At 39.7% G+C, this 20,194-nt stretch overlaps 1 protein-coding gene across 4 annotated transcripts in view; it reads left to right on the forward strand.

The window, feature by feature from the left end:
- The window catches only part of CSMD3 (CUB and Sushi multiple domains 3), a 767,725-nt gene that overhangs the window by 84,822 nt on the left and 662,709 nt on the right, over positions 1–20,194 (forward strand). For all 4 annotated transcript variants that reach the window (XM_075415663.1, XM_075415665.1, XM_075415666.1 and 1 more), the window contains exon 3: positions 17,329–17,441. In XM_075415663.1, the coding sequence (XP_075271778.1) occupies positions 17,329–17,441 (113 nt within the window). The remainder of the gene's footprint in view (positions 1–17,328; positions 17,442–20,194) is intronic.

Consider the following 20,194-nt stretch of genomic DNA (forward strand, 5'->3'; position numbering starts at 1 on the left):
AGACATATAAAAAGTGTAGGAGTTACTCCTATTCATATTTGAGTTGGAATTGTTTTTAAAGAAGCCTTTACATTCCTTAATTTCTTCCTAATTCAGTGTGTAAGTAAGTGCTTCCTTGGAAGGAAAATTGGAAGATCAAACATCAGTCAAAATTTATCAGGATGCTGCAGACCAAGCTTGTAATACTCTGAGCTGCAGTTCATCACTTTTAGTAACTTCTCAATATGTAGAAGTGCATGTACACATGCACATACACCCAAAAAAATTTAAACACTAATTAGATTCAGACTTAATTTTCTGTTACTTAGTAGGGAAGTATTTTCCCATTCCAACACACTTTTGACATTTCAGAAATATTTGTTCTGAACTGGTGTGTAAGAATGAGTGTTAGATGTTGTGGTGGATTGACCTTGGCTGGCGGCCAGAAGCCCACCCAGCCACTCCATCACTCCTCCTCAACGACAGGACAGAAAGAGAAAATAAGATGAAAGAACTCCTGGGTCAAGACAAAGATGAGGAGATCACTTACCAGTTACTGTCACTCAACTTGGGGAAAATTAATTTAATTAATTTCCTATTAAAAAGAGAGTTGGATGGTGAGAAACAAAGACAAAAACTAAAACACCTTCCCCGCATGCTGATACTTTTCTTCCCAGGCTCAACTTCACTCCGTTATGTCCTCGACCTTCCCTGTTCATGAGCAGCACAGAGGAGACAGGGAATGTGGGGTTGTGCTTGGTCTGTAACAGTTCCTCTCTGCTTTTCCTTTTTCCTCAAACTTTTCATTGCTCCAGCTTTGGTTCTCCATGGGCTAATGCAGTGTGGATCTTCTCCATGGACTGCAATTATTTCAGGGACATCTGCTCTTGTATATGGTCATCCACAGGCTGCAGAGTGGATATTTGCTCTAATATGGTCCTCTGTGGTCTGCAGGGGAATTTCTGTTGTATTGACTGGAGCATGTCCTCCTCCTTCTCCGACACTGGTGTTCACATGTCTGTTTTTCACGCTTTTTATCCTCACTGCTTGTGCAGCATTTTGCCCCTTCTTAAACATGTGTTCACAGAGCTGCCACCTGTTTTGCTGATGGTCTCAGTTATGTCTTGCAGAGGGTCTGTTCTGGAGCTGGCGGGAATCGATTGTGTCCAGCACAGGGCAGCCCCTGGTCTCTCCTCACAGACCCTCCCCCACTACCAAAACCCTGACACCTGCACCCAATGCACGCAGGAAATACACACAGTACAGAGTATTAGTTTAACTCACTGCCTAGAAATTGATTTCTTCAGTTGTGAGATTTTCATATCCCTACTAAAGCTCTAGCAATTCTTTCAATGATATACTGCTGAACTCTGCATTTATGTGTTAGTTACATGTCCAATCCCTTTCTGAATCCTTCTAAACTCTTGGGTTAATAAAAGAACGAATTCAACAAGATAATCTAAATTCATCTTAGGTTTAATTTACTGCTTTAAAATTCATATAATTCTTTCTTGTATTATGAAAACCTTTATAGCTTTTTAAATTAAAATAGTTATTATTCTAATAAAGTACAGCAGAATACTAGCAGAAAGAGCATGATGCTTGATTATTTGAGTACTATAGGAAAATATAAACTTGGTCAATGGAAAAGTTTGAAGTAGGAAGGATTAAAAAGGAATCTATTATAATTTTAATTATTCTGGACTATTTTAATTTCTAATACAATACTGGAAAAATAATTCAAACCTATCTGCAAAAAGATGGAAATGCAAAATTTAACTCATTGTTTCGCCCTCCAGAATTCATTGGAAAGTGTGAGTAGTGACTTGATTGCCATCATGATGGGTTGTGTGATCCAATTCATCAGAATACTTTTGGAGCATATTTGATCATCTCTCGGTTTAGCAACTATTGCTGGACGTGTTAGCCTTTGGCATTCTTGGAATCTGTTGTTCAGACATGATCTGTTCTGCTCAAAGGTCCAAAAGGCAGGGATGTATATGTGGGTGCATAGAATATGGATGTGAGAAAAGTCCACGGCATTGAGAAGTTAAAGGTAAACTAGGTTTGCTCTGACAGATAACAGAGCAGTCAGAAATATATAACCATGGAAATACTGTTGGTGTGATCCATCAGGTTAGACACAGGACTCTCAGATCTTCAGAAATTCAAATTCATATGTATAATGTAAATAGTTTTATACTCAGAAATGTTCTGGTGTACTCATTTTGAAACGTTCTCTTTTTCTTAGTGTGAAACTTGTTTTCTATAAATCTTCTATCTAACCAAGAAATAAAAAATAAAAATACAACTCTGAAAACCCACCCCAAACATATATCAGAAAGAAAAGTAAGGAAAGTAGAGTGTCTTTTTGCAAATGTAAATATCCTTGTAAGATCTGTACAAAGAATCAATAGCAATATGTACAACCAAAGGTTTATAGCTGTTTTACATGGGAATAAGTTTATTTCTACTGGAGAGATGGCACAGAATAAAATTAATTCATTTGTTCTAGAGTGAAGTTTATCTTTCACCATCAGACAGTTTTGTAGGTTGACATAGAATCACAGAATCACAGAATCGTAGGGGTTGGAAGGGACCTCTGTGGGTCATCTAGTCCAACCCCCCTCCCAAAGAAGGGTCACCCACAGCAGGCTGCACAGGAACTTGTCCAGGCGGGTCTTGAATATCTCCAGAGAAGGAGACTCCACAACCTCCCTGAGCAATCTGTTCCAGTGCTCCGTCACCCTCAGAGGGAAGAAGTTCTTCCTCATGTTCAGAAGGAACTTCCTATGCTTCAGTTTGTGCCTGTTGCCCCTTGTCCTGTCGCTGGGCACCACTGAAAAGAGTCTGGCCCCATCCTCCTGACACCCACCCTTCAGATATTTATAGGCATTTCTAAGGTCCCCTCGCAGCCTTCTCTTCTTCAGGCTGAACAAGCCCAGCTCCCTCAGCCTCTCCTCGTAGGGGAAATGTTCCAGTGCCCTCATCATCCTCGTAGCCCTCCGCTGGACTATCTCCAGTAGCTCCTCGTCTTTCTCGAAGTGGGGAGCCCAGAACTGGACACAGTACTCCAGATGAGGCCTCACCAGGGCAGTGTGGAGGGGAAGGAGAACCTCCCTCGACCTACTAGCCATACTCTTCCTCATGCATCCCAGGATCCCATTAGCTTTCTTGGCAATCAAGGGCACACTGCTGGCTCATGGTCAACTTGTCGTCCACCAGGACACCCAAGTCCCTCTCCGCAGAGCTGCTCTCCAGCAGGTCCAAACCAAGCCTGTACTGGTGCATTGGGTTGTTCCTCCCCAGGTGCAGGACCCTGCATTTGCCCTTGTTGAACCTCATCAGGTTCCTCTCTGCCCAACTCTCCAGCCTATCCAGGTGACGCTGAATGGCAGCACAGCCTTCTGGTGTATCTAGCACACCTCCCAGCTTGGTGTAGTCAGCAAACTTGCTGAGGGTACATTCTAACTCTTCATCCAGGTCGTTGATGAAGAAGTTAAACAAGACTGGGCCCAGTACTGACCCCTGGGGGACACCACTGGTTACCAGCCTCCAACTAGACTTTGTGCTGCTGATGACAACCCTCTGAGTTCTGCCATTCAGCCAGTTCTCAATCCACCTCACTGACCACTCATCCAGCCCACACTTCCTCAGCTTCCCTAGAAGGATATTATGGGAGACCCTGTCAAAAACCTTGCTGAAGTCTAGCTAGACAACATCCACGGCTCTCCCCTCATCTACCAAGCCAATCATGCCTTCATAGAAAGCTATCACATTGGTCAAGCATGATTTCCCCTTGGTGAATCCATGTTGACTACTCCTGATAACCTTCTTTTCCTCCACTTCTTGATGATCACCTCCAGGATAAGCTGCTCCATCACCTTTCCCGGGATGGAGGTGAGGCTGACCAGCCTGTAGTTCCCTGGGTCCTCCTTGTTGCCCTTTTTGAAGATTGGAGTGACACTGGCTTTCCTCCAGTCCTGGGGCACCTCTCCTGTCCTCCAAGACCTCTCAAAGATGATGGAGAGTGGCTCAGCAATGACATCCACCAGCTCCCTCAGCACTCGTGGGTGCATTCCATCAGGGCCCATGGATTTGTAGGTGTTCAGATCTCTTAAGCGAACCATCACGCAGTCCTCCTTGATCAAGGGAAAGTCATCCTCTCTGTGGGCTTCTTCTCTTACCCCCGGGGCCTCGGATTCCTGAGGGCCTGCCTTGGCACTGAAGACTGAAGCAAAGAAGGCATTCAGTAACTCTGCCTTCTCAGCATCCTCCATCACCAGAACATCCGCCTCATTCTGCAGCGGCCCCACATTGTCCCTAACCTTCCTTTTGCTGCTGATGTAGTTGAAGAAGCCCTTCTTGTTGTTTTTGACATCCCTTGACAGCTTCAATTCCAGGTGGGCCTTGGCCTTCCTCATCGCATCCCTGCATGCTCTGACCACATTCCTGTATTCTTCCCAAGTGGCCTGTCCCTCTTTCCACATTCCATGTACCTTTCTCTTCCACCTGATCTCCGCTAGAAGCTCCTTGTTTAACCATGCAGGTCTCCTGCCTCATTTGCTAGATTGCTTTCTCAAGGGGCTCCTGAGCATGGAGGAAGTGATGTTTAAAGAGAAACCAGCACTCATGGACCCCCCTGCCTTCAAGAGCCCTGGCCCACGGGATTCCTCCCAGTAGCTCCTGTTAGACATTGCTTTTTCTCGGCTTTGGTAACCTCTACAGTACCTTAGTATTGTTCTATGAGCTTTGTTTTGTTCCCCTTTCCCTCAACTAGAGGCTTTGGGGAGAACTTATTGCAGCCTTTCAACACTTAAACTGCTTATAAGAAAGATGGGGACATATGTTTTAGTAGGGCCTGTAGTGATAGGACAAGGAGTAATGATTTTAAACTGAAGGATGGTAGATTTAGACTAGATATAAGGAAGAGATTTTATACAATGAGGGTGGTGAAACACTGGAACAGGGTGCCCAGAGAGGTCAGGCTGGACAGGGCTCTGAGCAACCTGATGTAGTGCTAGATTTCCTTGCTCATTTCAGGGGGTGTTTGAGTAGATGACCTTTAAAGATCCCTTCCACCCAGAACATATTCTGCTTTTGAGGATTGGATCTGACTGGCCAGAAGGCTGGACCATCTCCATCCTTGTAGATATTCAAGATTTAATTATATAAAGCCCTGAGCAACGTGGTTGTGCTCAGACCTGACCCTGCTTTGAGCAAGAGGCCTGAATAGAGACCTCCTGAGGTCCCTTTCAATCTGAATTACCCTGTGCCGAGTTTCAGCATCCATGCAGGGACAGGAATGACTCTCGCACATTGATACAATGCACAGCCGATTCCCCTTTATTGGTCTGCTTGCGTGGTTATATACATTTTCCATATGTGTACACACGATCAAGCTTATTCAGATAGGCTACGGACATAAATCACGCGCTGTTCACGCACCCCCTATTCCCTTATGATTGGTAACTATGCACTAGCACCAATAGCAACAGACCGCCTCCATGTCCTTCAACACATCTTGTTTTTGCTAACCCCATCATGTTTATTCTTAGCTGTCCTTTCCAGCGGTCTGTCCAGCTATGCTGTTTTGCTTAAGCAGCCTAGTCATGCTAAGTCTCAAACTACATCAACCCCAACAACCCTGTTAGAGTGTGTTGTAGGATGAATATTTAGGGATATCCAGATAATCTTTTTACAGTAACTTTTCTGTGTATTTTTCATATTTTCAATAGTTTTCTTTGTTTTGGGGGGCGGGGAGAAGTTTAAATTAATTCTGGTAAACTGCATGGGAAAGCCAAAATAAAATTGCAAAAAGTCTCCTTCTTTCTCTTGTGGCATTCATCCTAGTTTACAGTGGACACAGAGAGAGTAAAAGATGCTAAAATTATTAGAGCTGAATCTCAAGCATTGTGCTGTGGAATTTGATACAGAAATCAGATAGCATCATGAGATATACTTCAGACTGAATGACCTACATAGCTTTAAGTGTGGAGTATGGACTTCAGCTTCAGGGAAGGAGAAACATTGGGTTAACATGTTTTGAGCTACTATAAAGGTGCATGGTCTTATTCAAAAGCAAAGATATATGTATATAACAGTTGTAGGTAACTTCATTTTTTAAAGTAATATAATTTCTTAATTCCATAAACATAAAAACATCACTGACATTTAAATAATGTATTTAAAGTCAAAAAAGTTGTCAAAGATCTTGGAAATGAAATTTATATTTTAATTTTTAAAAGAACATTACTTCACATTTCCTAGATTTTCTATTGACTACCTCTTATGACTGACTGCTGCTGCTACTTCACTAGTTTTCAGTGCTTTTGGAGCTTTCTACTGGTAGATGCTTGGTTTGTTGTTCAGCGATCAGAGATGCTTACCTGCCTAATAAATTACTATGGAAGAGACAAAAGGAAAACAGGCTACAAAACAGACTGAAAAAGAAACACATGCTAGATTTTGCATTGTTGTAAAAGAGAGAAACAAGAAACATGCGAGTAGGGAAATATGTAATTTTAAAGTGGCAGTCAGAATCTCGGATGTTAAATTGGATACATTGAACATTTAAAATTCATACTTTAATAAGTAATCATATCTTCTGTACAATATCTCAGTATTCAAAATAAGAAAATGCCATGATATTTACAAGTAAGGGAATAGGGTCCTCAGAAACAAATATTTGATGAATGCTAGAAGACAAAAATAAAACTGGACCTAGTAAAAAATACTGAAGAAATTTTTTATTTTAGTCAACCAGATGCTGATTACATATGCAGTAGCAAACTGGGTGAGAAGAGCATTCTTTTATCTTAGCAAACGCAAATAAGCAATCCCTTATGATTTTTTTTTTTTAAATTTCCTTTTTTCCAATAACCGGAGCTAGCAGGAAAATGTTAAACAAGAATTTGGCAGGCAAAAGACCTGGTTTCACTAAATTTGCAATTGAATCAGTATAACATCAGGCTAGACAGATGGTAAATCTAATCATCTGTTACTCAGAAAATGAACAGACGTGTATATAAATACACAAACACACAGACAAGACTCCACCATCTACTAATGAATTCATCAGCACGTAGTCCAGCAAGACTAAACCCCAGCAGCACCTTACAAAGTTTAAGTTATATTTATTTGGTAAGTATTAAATGGTGGTGTCCGTATAAATAATATATAGTAAGTTACTGGACATAGCAGCAAACAACGCATTTAGCAGGAGGAATATATTTAGTTTAATGGGAGAAATCTACTGGTTACACACCTTCACTTGTTTATGTACTATGGGTTTTAAGAATAATATTCTCTGAAGGTTATCAAGTTTCATATATATCACTGAGAACAAAACTTATTGGTGGAAAAACAGAAAAAAAAGAACAAAAACTCCCCAAAAAAACACTAGTATTATAAAAGCAAAAGCAATGACTAAAAGTAATATATCTATGCTTTAAATATATCAGATATTTCAATTTCCTGACAACAGAAAAATATTGAATAACATGGCAGCCCTGAGGAGAAGGACTTGAGGGTACAGGTGGATGAGAAGCTCAACATGAGCTGGCAATGTGTGCTTGCAGCCCAGAAAGCCACCCATACACTGGGCTGGATCAAGAGAAGTGTGGCCAGCGTGTCGAGGGAGGTGATTCTGCCCCTTTACTCTGCTCTCGTGAGACCCCACCTGGAGTCCTGAGTCCAGCTCTGGGGCCCCCAACAAAAGAAGGGCATGGACGTGTTGGTGCGGGTCCAGAGGAGGGCCAAAAATACGATCAGAGGGCTGGAATACCTTTCCTACAAGGACAGGCTGAGGGAGTTGGGGCTGTTCAGCCTGGAGAAGAGAAGGCTCTGGGGTGACCTTATAACAGCCTTCCAGTACCTGAAGGGGGCCTACAGGAAGGATGGAGAGTGATTTTTCACAAGGGTTTGTAGTGATAGGACAAGGGGGAATGGCTTTAAACTAAAAGAGGGCAGATTTAGATTGGATATTAGGAAGAAATTCTTCACCATGAGGGTGGTGAAACACTGGAACAGGTTGCCCAGAGAAGCTGTGGATACCCCCTTCCTGGCAGTGTTGAAGGCCAGTTTGGATGGAGCTCTGAGCAACATGGTCTAGTGGAAGGCGTCCCTGTTCATGGCATGGGGGTTGGAACCAGATGATCTTTAAGGTCCCTTCCAACCCTTACCATTCTATGATTCTATAATTCTATGATTTCTACTGACTTCAGAAAGTTTGACTTTATCTGTGGGGAAGATTCTCAGTAAAGGTATAAACAAGTTCATTTTATACACTTTTATTTTATACTTAGCGTTTTGTTTCTAATGACTATTCTTTTTAGAATCCATCTTCTTTCGACATTAAGAATAAACAATTCTTTGGAGATCACACTAAAAGTGAGAATGGATGGACTTTTCTAATTTTACGGTCAAAGTTATAACGGCTTGACACATTGACATGTTTTATGTTTCTGCATTATTTTATATAAATGAGGGACAAACATTTCATAGACTCATAGAACCATTAAGGTTGGAAAAGACCTCTTAGATCATGAAGTCCAACCGTTAACCCACCACCACCATGTCTACTAAACCATGCCCTGAAGTGCCATATCTACACATTTTTGAACACCTCCAGGGATGGTGACTCCGCCACTTCCCTGGGCAGCCTGTTCCAGTGCTTCACAACTCTTTCAGTAAATAAATTTTTCCTAATAACCAATGTAAACTTTCCCCTGATGCAACTTGAGGCCATTAATACACATTTCAGAGTAGCCAAGGACTCTTCTTGTTGTAAAATTCCTACAAGCTAATCAAAAGTTTATTGAGATCAAGTGAAAGACTACTTAAAAGATCTTTTGATTAATCTCCTTGTATACTATCCAACCCAAACTCAACATTCTAGAAGAACTGTATTTTCTTTGAAATGGGTAACAGACTGTAGATAGAATTTTGTGAACCTAAAAAAAAAACCTTTAAAATGTTTTTTTTTTTTTATTACATATTTAAAAGGGTAATCAATGCTTTGTCAGACAGCAGTTATCTGAGATACACAGGCAATGACGAAAAGCTGTCATCTTATTTATCACACTACAATCTCAAGTAAACAATGTATCTAGGAACAGTTCTGTATGACTAATCAAGAGTGCTTTCCATCATTTTAACTTAGTAATTATGAAAAGATTGCTCTAATTTGATCCTGTAGCTGGGAGCTTGTCTTTCCTTAAGGACTTGCGAGTTTGAGATCCAGCATGCAGTTAAAAGTTCACCTGATATATGATTAAAGGTTTATCGCAAAATCACAGTAAAAGCAGAAAAAGATAAAACTTCAGAAATTTCCAGTCAGAACGCTTGAAAGCTTGGAAGCTGTAAATCTAAGATGACTTGCCATTTTTAAATGGTGGTATAGATGATTAAAGGAAGAGAGTGAGAAATATGATAACTACTCCTGGAGTAACAGTCTTTTAAAATCCACTTTAAAAAAGGAAAGCAGATTCAACTGTTTACGGTTGTATGCATATTTTGTGAATTTATAGTATGTGCCAAAAGATAGTAACTCATAGGAAGAAGAGACACAGAGACCCACACTGTAAATGGCATGTTTGAAGGAAAATAATTCTGTAATTTTCAATCACATATAATACCAAAAAAATATTACTACAGATTTTCATATGGTTTCAAACATAATCAATATTTCTTAGAAATTATTTTTGTATTTTAAAGAATGGTTTCAGAATATTTCGAAATTTGTCAGTTCAGTGTCCAAGTGGAGACCAGTGATGAGTGGCATTCCTCAGAGGCCAGTATTGGGACTGACTCAGTTTAACATCATTCTTGGTGTCACGGACAGTGCAATTGACTGCACCTCAACAAGTCTGCCAATGACACCGAGCTGTGTGGTGCAGTGAACACACTGGAGGGAAGAGATGCCATCTGGAGCAACCTGGACAGGCTTGAGACGTGGGCCTGTGTGAACCTCATGAAGTTGCACAAGGCCAAGTGCAGGGTCAGGGCAATGCGAAAGACACACACAGGCTGGGTGGAGAATGGATTGTGCACAGCCCTGAGGAGAAGGACTTGTGGGCACTGGTTGATGAGAAGCTCAGTGTGACCTGGCAGTGTGTGCTCGTAGCCCAGAAGGCCAACCTAGGCTGCATCAAAAGAAATGTGGCCAGCATGTCAGGGGATGTGATTGTGCTCCTCTGCTCTGCTCTGGTTAGACCCCACCTGGAGTCCTGTATCCAGCTCTGCAGTCCTCAGCAAAGGAAAGACATGGAGCTCCAATCTTCAAAAAGGGCAAGAAGGAGGACCCAGGGAACTACAGGCCGGTCAGCCTCACCTCCATCCAGGGAAAGGTGATGGAGCAGCTTATCCTGGAGGCCATCATCAAGCAAGTGGAAGAAAAGAAGCTTATCAGGAGTAGTCAGCATGGATTCACCAAGGGGAAATCATGCCTGACCAATATGAAAGCTTTCTACGATGACATGACTATCTGGGTAGGCGAAGGGAGAGCCGTGGATGTTGTCTACCTTGACTTCATCAAGGCTTTCGACACAGTCTTCCATGATATCCTCCTAGGGAAGCTGAGGAAGTGTGGGCTGGATGAGTGGTCGGTGAAGTGGATAGAGAACTGGCTGAATGGCAGAACTCAGAGGGTTGTCATCAGCGGCGCTGAGTCTAGTTGGAGGCTGGTAACCAGTGGTGTCCCCCAGGGGTCAGTATTGGGCCCAGTCTTGTTTAACTTCTTCATCAACGACCTGGATGAAGAGTTAGAATGTACCCTCAGCAAGTTTGCTGATGACACCAAGCTGGGAGGTGTGCTAGATACACCAGAAGGCTGTGCTGCCATTCAGCGTGACCTGGATAGGCTGGAGAGTTGGGCAGAGAGGAACCTGATGAGGTTCAACAAAGGCAAATGCAGGGTCCTGCACCTGGGGAGGAACAACCTCATGCACCAGTACAGGCTTGGTTTGGACCTGCTGGAGAGCAGCTCTGCGGAGAGGGACCTGGGTGTCCTGGTGGACGACAGGTTAACCATGAGCCAGCAGTGTGCCCTGGCTGCCAAGAAAGCCAATGGGATGGTGGGGTGCATCAAGAAGAGTGTGGCCAGCAGGATGAGGGAGGTTCTCCTTCCCCTCTACACTGCCCTGGTGAGGCCTCATCTGGAGTACTGTGTCCAGTTGTGGGCTCCCCAGCTCAAGAAAGATGAGGAGCTGCTGGAGAGAGTCCAGCAGAGGGCTACAAGGATGGTGAGGGACTGGAACATCTCCCCTATGAGGAGAGGTTGAGGGAACTGGGCTTGTTCAGCCTGGAGAAGAGAAGGCTGCTAGGGGACCTTAGAAATGCCTACAAATATCTGAAGGGTGGGTGTCAGGAGGATGGGGCCAAGCTCTTTTCAGTGGTGCCCAGTGACAGGACAAGGGGCAATGGGCACAAACTGAGGCACAGGAAGTTCCGTCTGAACATGAGGAAGAACTTCTTCCCTCTGAGGGTGACGGAGCACTGGAACAGGCTGCCCAGGGAGGTTGTGGACTCTCCTTCTCTGGAGATATTCAAGACCCGCCTGGACAAGTTCCTGTGCAGCCTGCTGTAGGTGACCCTGCTTCGGCAGGAGGTTTGGACTAGATGACCCACAGAGGTCCCTTCCCACCCCTACTATTCTGTGATTCTGTGATTCTGAGCTGTTGGAGGGTGGCCAGAGGAGAGCCACAAAAATGATCGGGGGGCTTCAAAAATGCTCATAGGCTTCTCCTATGAGCACAGGCTGGGAGAGTTGGGGGTTTTCAGCGTGGAAAAGAAAAGGCTCCGGGGATACCTTAGAGCAGCCTTCCAGTACCTGAAGGGGGCCTACAAGAAACCTGGAGGGTGACTTTTACAAGGGCATGTAGTGATAGGACAAGTGCTAATGGCTTTAAACTAAATAAGAATAGATTTAGATTAGAGGTAACGAAGAAATTCTTTGCTATGAAGGCAGTGATGCACTGGAACATGTTTCTCAGAGAAGTTATGGATGCCCCCTTCCTGGAAGTTTTCAAGGCCGGGTTGGATGGGGCTTTGAGCAGCCTGGTGAAGTGCAAGGTGTCCCTGTTCGTGGCAGGAGGGTTGGAACTACATGACCTTTTAAATCCCTTCCAGCACAAACCATTCTGTGCTTTTATGATCCTGTTCCTTCAAAACCAGTCTCTCAGCTGGAAACTGATATCCTTTAGTCACTTTTCATATCTGGAGATTTTCTGCACTTGCATCTTGACTATTTAGAGACATCTAAGAACTCATAATCTGTCTTGTTTTGCCAAGAAGTCTTAATAAATAAAAAAATAACAGTGAATATAACAGTTTTTATTACTAATCGACTGTATTACTAGCACTTGTACTCCAAGTAACTTACTAAAGAAAAATCTTATTGATAATACAGTTACAATTTTACAGAAACTTCCTAGAATTTACCACTTTTCTCTGGTGATATTCTCACCCTTCTGATGTCCCTCTCGATCCTCAACAACTTTGATTTTCCTCAGGGGCATGAAGATGGCACCAGAGGATATTCATGTTAAACAACCACCAGGATCAATTCTTTGCTGAAGGGTATGATGAAGATGATGGAGATTTTCTTTTTTTCTGTCTTTTGTCTACTTGGAGTTTTTTATACACATATCTTTAGTCATATCTCATATGTTCATTTCTCTGGCTCCCAGTTACCAGGTGTTTCTGTTCTCTATTCTTTCTTATACAGTGAGATGAATACAAAAACTTTGCCAGATTTACATGTTACTGAAACTACTTTACAAAGCATAATAACTTTGCATCTAAATAATATCTAAATTTTAAATACATATTATGTCTCTGCAAGATATATGATCTTTAATTTCACCATATTTACCACTGGAGTTTCAGAATTTGTATAGACAAGAAGTTTTTCAGGAGGAACATCTGATCTTCCTAATGTAGAAGAGCTGAATGAATAAAAATATCTCTCAACCTTTTCCCACACTCCCAACATTATCTGTAGTCCTTGGGTATCCACCCAGCCGATTTCACAGCCTCAAAGCCTACTAAGTGGTCACATAACCTGTCCATTTCCTGTGGGCATAAGGTATGTGACAAGCTTGCTAAGACAGCAGTAAGAACAAAGCAAACCTTTGCATTAGTATGTAGTGTATTAATTTACAAATTTGTGTCACCATTATATGTTGGATAGCACTCTGCAGCTAAACTGCAGCATCAGAATCAAATATTCCAGTAGAATGTTACAATTTAAAATTTTCTTTTTTTAAGAGTTGAGACAGAAGGATCTGTATTTCGATCTCAGATTTCTGTAGACATTGTTTCTTGCCAGTGTCAGCTGCCTACAGGATATCTAGAAGTATTTCAGAAAACACTAAATTAGTCAATTCCAGATCTGAAAAGGGAAAGAGGATAAGGACTGGGTGAATGAAAATCCCATCCAAAAAAAAAAAAAAAGCCCGCCTGTCACAGTATAAATTTGTTCTGCCAAAGTGGTAGACTATAAAGGGGTAACTGAAGTGCCTAACATAATATGTAGGCACATCCAGAATCTGTAAAGGATCCTGCCTGGCCTCCAGCTCTCCGGCAGAGCATGGATCTCATGTTGGTCCAATGTCACATCTATCAGCTCTGTGTTAATGTCTCAAATAACTAACGGTGTCTAAGATAGCAGTAGAGGAACACCTGAACTGCTCCACTTGGTATTTTAAATTTGAAAAAAAGTTGATGCAAATGGAATGAAATATGCAAATAGAATGTAAGGGAGAAAATTGCTATAGATAAAAACACCTCAGCTACTACACGAAATATGAACCTTAAATGTGTTTAATATGCAGATAATACCAGCTTAAGGAGATGACTGCTTGTTTTGCGTAAGTGTCCCACCTAAAGTTTTGCTTTTACAAGGGTACTTTCTTGAAGTTAAACATTTAGTTGTGACTGGTATGAAGAAGTGACAATCAGTCAGACCTATGCACGTACATTATCTTACAGGCATTTTGCTGCTTACCTGACATCTCTCTTGCAGTTTTTAAGTACTTTCTATGTTTCATTTTAAATGGAAAAGAAAACTATTCTAGCCAACATTTATGACTTTTTTTGTAGAGTTTTACATGCAATTGGGACTTAAGCTCTGAGGTCAATGCACTATAGTACCCAGTGAACAGTGCTCAAGTATTAGGTTACTTCAGTTGCCTGAGCAAATTACGTTACATTCTCTTTTGAAAATATATAGTGTTTTACCAAGTGGTATATTTGCATGTTGTGGTATTTTTACTTCTTAATATTTTTAATTAATTTTGTTTCCACTAAACCACAAATAAAACCTCTGCTTTTTTTCATGTAAATTTAGATGTAGAAACCAAATTAGAAACAAGCTGAACTTTTCTTAGTAAATGTGGCATAGTGATGGTGATAAAAGGCACACACTTGAAAGATAAATTGTATCAAATGGCTCTAATGATGATCTTTTTTGCATGAGGAGTTGTAATGCTTGCCACACTAGTAACTTATACGTTCATTTTAAAAATCCCCTACCTATCTAAGTTGTCCATATGCACCACTCACAAAATAAAATAATTTGGGATAAATGTGTATGTCTTTTCTGCTGGATATTTGTTTATACCCACAATTCCCTTGAATCATTGAGAAACTAAATAGATACTAGCTAGATTTGCTGTGTGTTGCAAATTGACATTTTATTCAATTTATTGGCTTGATTTTACGTTAGGTCAGCTTACTTTCAAATAGTGATACTTACCAATAAACTAATATATTAACTGTTTTATGAATAAGCTACTGGGAAAAAATTGCACTTATATTGATTTGTCAAAGAACTATACATACGCCCATTTGGGAGAGGTAAATATTTTTTTTTATTATTATTTTTAGAAAAAAATCTCATAATCAAATAAAACATGCATTTCCTAAATCTTAAATATTCTGTACATAATTTTCCATCTTTGCATATTAATATAAATTCTTTAATCTAGTCTTGTTTTAATATTGTTACTCATGAAGATGCCAATGACAAAACAAAGAATATCTTTCTGGATACACACATTGATGACTTGCTGCGTATATACAGATAAATATATACATGTCTCTAAGTGTCATCTCTACTTCTGTTCATATTTTTCAATTTTCTGGTCATTACGCTGTAAGTAATGCTATCTTATCATTTGACTTCCATACCTGTCATGATTATAACCAATAGCATACATTGGCTGCTGCAATGTCTTTAACAATGGTTTCAGTAAGGGCCAAGGGTAATGAATGAATTTTCCCTGGAAAAAAAAGAGACAGGCTATTGTGTTTTATTCTTTTTTGCCAAAGATTGCTTAAGAAAAAACAATATAATTCTGAGTAGAGTATCTGTTAAAAACACTAAGTAGATTGTCACCAGAGAACAATACAAAACTTTTTATGATCACCACAGCAAATAAGTCTCATGGTAAATTACTGGCCCAATGTATAGAACTCATCTAAAGGTATCTTAACATTTAAAAGAGTAAGACCTTAGAATAAATGCTAATATTGTAATTACACGAACTTCTCAGAAAACCAATTTCTGACCTTTCGAATTCTGGGCTTCCTATCACTCTCTGTTCTTCCTTCTGGTGAGGCTAGAAATACTGATAATAGCAGGAGATCAATTATCTGTTCATTTCAGAAGAAGGCTGGGACTGAATTTCAGCACTAGCAGCAGAAAATGTATTAAACCAACATTAAACACCATTGGTGTTTGCAGTACTTCTATCAGACAAAATTAAACTATGTATCTTTTCTTCTAGTAAAAAATATCACAGTTTACATCTTTTCTTTAAGTGTCCACGAGACCAACCTGTGGATTGGGTGTTCTGGAATCCTATAAAGATGTATTACAATATCCAACGTTTCTGTGACTCTTATTTAATACATAGCTGTTTTACAGGAGGTGTTTAACAAAGTAGTGAAGAGTTTTGGAGGTTGTTTGTGTGTGTGTGTACACTAAATGTTATGTTTTACATATAACAGTAAAATAAAACATGGACGTGAATGTATGTATGAAAGAAAAAGACGGTGAATTTACTCTAAGCATGGAGCGGGAAAAGGTAAATCTTGGGCAATCTGGACTAACTCTCATGTGAAGCCTACTTTGAGCATTGGACATTGAGGCTGGACTATCTGACCTCCAGAGGACCCTTCAGACCTAAATTTTTTTGTAATTCTAAATTCAAAGTAGTAAGTAAAAATAGAGCTTGACTACAAACACATGAAAGCAATTTAGTGTTAATCATTAATAAAAGAAATCATCTAAATCTGCTACACAATTTGCCACACACAGCTAACTGGGCTCCAAAAGGTATGCCAAGATTCCACAGGTGAGTATACATAGTTAAATTATTCAACTTGTTCTTTATGCATTTTTGACAGGTAAATACTATGGGTTTTGTTGGTCTGGTATAAACCCTGATGAGGTTATTCTCTTAGAATGCTGAAAGCGTTACCGTGTGTACATCAAATGAAAAGAATATGTAGAGCTGAGTATCAGTAGAGCATATCAGCAGTGCTAAAAGTACACAAAAATTGCTCTTTCATCTGCACCTCAAACACAGTGGTTTTAATAAAACTAAACAAACCCAATGAATCAACCAAAAAAAACCAAAAACACAAACCCACCCTAACAGACCTGTAATTCCTTGCAAGAGAGCTTTCTTTATCACACAGAATCACAGAATGTTCGGGGTTGGAAGGGACCTCTGTGGGTCATCTAGTCCAACCCCCAATGGGTATATGATGTATGGATGTATGATTTCACCATGATGCTCTTTGGGTTTCCTGTCTGAGCTGAGAACAGAAATATTTTCTCTGAGGCTAAAGAACATCGTTTAAACAATCTTAAATTCCCTCATTAAAGTGAATTACGGTCCCCTTTCTTTCATCATATTGCTGCAGAAAATTCATCCACTACAAATTTTAACAGAAGTCTGTGTAAAATATATAACACAACAGATGTTTGAACATAACCCTAGATAGTGTAAATTGACTGGGAATTTGTAGAGTTTTTTTCCATCTACTGATTACCTGGACCATTTTAAAGTCCAGTTTCTATATCTTACTATTATCTCTACTGAGCAGAGTTTTCTCAAACCAGTGTACCTTACCCGTTCAAGTGTTCATAAAAGCTGCTAAAATTTTATATGGATTCCTTAAACTATACTATAAAAATTATTTTCTCAAGTAAGATAAACTATATACTTTTAAGCTTATTGCCCTTTCCATGACAAAATACTGTTTGGAACAGCAACCTGTCACACACAGTTTTATTTTTCAAACAACTAACCATGAGTTGTGCTTTTTGTTTCTTAGGTTAACAGGATTTCACCTTCCTCCACCTGTGACAAGTACAAAATCTGTATTTTCACTGCGCTTGACAAGTGACTTTGCAGTTAGTGCTCATGGGTTTAAAGTTTACTATGAAGGTAAGATATTCTTAACAAATCATTCTGGATTTTTTCTCTCATCTCTGTACATAATGAAACTAAATGTCTCACAAAAAAATTTATACAAATACACATGTATAACCTTATCCAAGTTAGATTTGTTTTTCTTGTAGTCGTTCAGATGCATAGACTCACATCTGAAAACAAACTATTTAAAACTCTACCGCCTGCAGTCCCATCTAGACACGAATGTTTTATGACCTTTACTTTAATAGTGCCAAGTTATTCAAATGCTGAAAATAGTAATCCGCATCTTTCTGGTCCATCTAAGGTATGCTTATTCAAGTTACTGTCAAGACATTACTAACTACTCTTGAATTTCACTAGGTAGTGGAATTTATATGTGGAAGTTTTATGGACAGATTCCTTCTCATACTTTTGCATAGGAGAAATGCTGACTCAGTTCTCTGAACTGACATAAATCTACTTCCCTATTGCAGTTTTCACAAATGTGTACAGTTTTCACACAGACACTGAAGTAAGTGAGCTGGCATATTTATGTATGTGTGCTCCAGGAAGGATCTTGTTTATGATCGAGCTCACTTTAGTAATGTTTAAGAGCTGGAATATATCATCCATCCACGTTTTTTAATCAATTTCTTGGCATTGGGACTAAGAACTCTAATATGTATATATAGGATATAAACAGAAACTATTGGTTTTCTCTTTTTCCCTTTTTTTTTTTTTTTTGATTGTTGTGAAGACACTGGATCTTTCTGCTTCCATTAGGTGTCTCTGTCAGCAAACCAGGACCTATAGTAGACTGCCTGGAGAGGCTCTAGGCCGTTGTTGTACCCTGACCAGTCCCATCTGCAACAAAACTAATCTCTGAGAGAGTTAACTAGCTGTCTAACATTTTGGAAGCTAAGAAAATATCCAAAAACTGATAATGCAATGATGGGCTGCCACAGATATAGAGCCCAGAATCACTCTGTAGTAAAATGTCTTCAGCCATCGACATAGTTTACCTTCAGGTATGATGCATTAGAATATACTTCATATAGAAATTTCCTCCTATATGTACTTCTGTCAAGTCATGAAATGAAAAATGTAAAAGAATTCTCAGGGCTTTATTGTTCTTATTATAGAAATTCAGTGAGGCAATTACACACACTTTTTTCTGTCTTGCTTGTAAGCAAGAGGTAATTCACAAAACAGAAATTCAAGCTATGTGTAACCGATTTTGACTGCATTATAGCTACTTTGTAGTCCGTTAATTCAAGCTAAGTGTTACAATTGTTTTTTGTCTAGATTATGTCTACTCTGTAGTCTGTTAGTTTTTCAAGTGTTCAGTAACTTTATTCAGCAGCAGCATTATTACAAAAATATTATCTGAAAATGTACTGTGTAATTCCTATGGATTTTTAATATGCACAATATTGTATATGCTTCTTATGCACTTTAGGAAAACATGTAGAAATTTTTACCATTGATTTGGTGTCATAAATTGGGAAATTCAAATTCTCTAGATATGGTACCAGCTGCTGTCTTCATAGATTGCTTGCCAAAAGGTTTTGCACTACTAAATACACATAGTGTACCATGCCTTTCAGTTACGAAAGAGAATGGTTAAACCTAAAATGGAAGAGCACCAACAGAATTCAATTTGCACATATGACTGACTCCTCACATAGTTCCTTTCTAGGCTAAAATAACGTGCTGAGTAATAGAACTCAAGCTCCTCAGTCACTGGTAAGTGTGGGGAGATTTTACCTTTGACCACAGAAATCAGCATTTTAGAACAAATCATAACCTTTTACCTTGAATTTGGTACTTCTCTTTTTTGAATCTGAGGCTTTATTTTGTGAAATCTGGAATATTGCAAGAAGTTAAGGTGGACCCCAAAGTTTTAGTTCACTGGAGTCTCTCCTCCCACGGCCAGATCTACTCTTTTAAGAGCTGGATCAAGGCAGCTATATTCAGTGAGAGAATTTTTCTTTCAATTCCTGGCTTCCTATGAAACTACCTGTCTTTATACCCAGCTTGCAAAGAAATGAAAACTCATTACGTTACATTCTTCTCATGCATCATTCCTTAACATGAAAGAATAGATGTATTTAAATGATAATCACATCAGGGCAATCTCTATTTCTGTTCTTGTACTTTTTGTGAATGTCTATAACCCTGCAATCAACATTTTCAGATCTAGTTCTATCTAGTATCCAATTTTCAAAAATTTTGATTGCCCAGTAGCTCCTTTTTAGCTTCCTGATGAAACATTTGCATACTTACTACCCCTAAATATCAGACCACATACTTAAGTACTTCATTATGGATTTGTAATTTGAAACCTAAGATAGAAGTGATTAGCAACCTATCATTGCAATAAGGCAAAATGATAGACAGAGATAGCATGCAAGGACAGGATGAGCAGTAGACACACATATCGGAAACGATTAGATCCAGGTGTGACCTGCATTTAAAATACTTTCCTTTGAAATGTTTGGAAATAGAGGACATAGATGTTTATATGGGATGCATTACTGTTCTCTATCTCTAAAAAAAATCCCAAAACCCCAAAAATGTCAAATAAACAAAGGCCATCAATATCTCTTATTCTGGCCTCCCACCCTCCTTGACATACCTGCATTTGAGCTGAAAGTTGACAAGAAACTCCTGAGTACCTGCCAGAATCAGTGGGAACTATGAATCTGCTGTGGACTTTCTTGATCATAACAGGGAGGAACATAATTTTCTCATCTCCTGTGGATAAAAATGCTATAAAATTATAT

Source organism: Opisthocomus hoazin, chromosome 3 (assembly GCF_030867145.1).
Source record: "Opisthocomus hoazin isolate bOpiHoa1 chromosome 3, bOpiHoa1.hap1, whole genome shotgun sequence".
In the NCBI taxonomy this organism is placed as follows: domain Eukaryota; kingdom Metazoa; phylum Chordata; class Aves; order Opisthocomiformes; family Opisthocomidae; genus Opisthocomus; species Opisthocomus hoazin.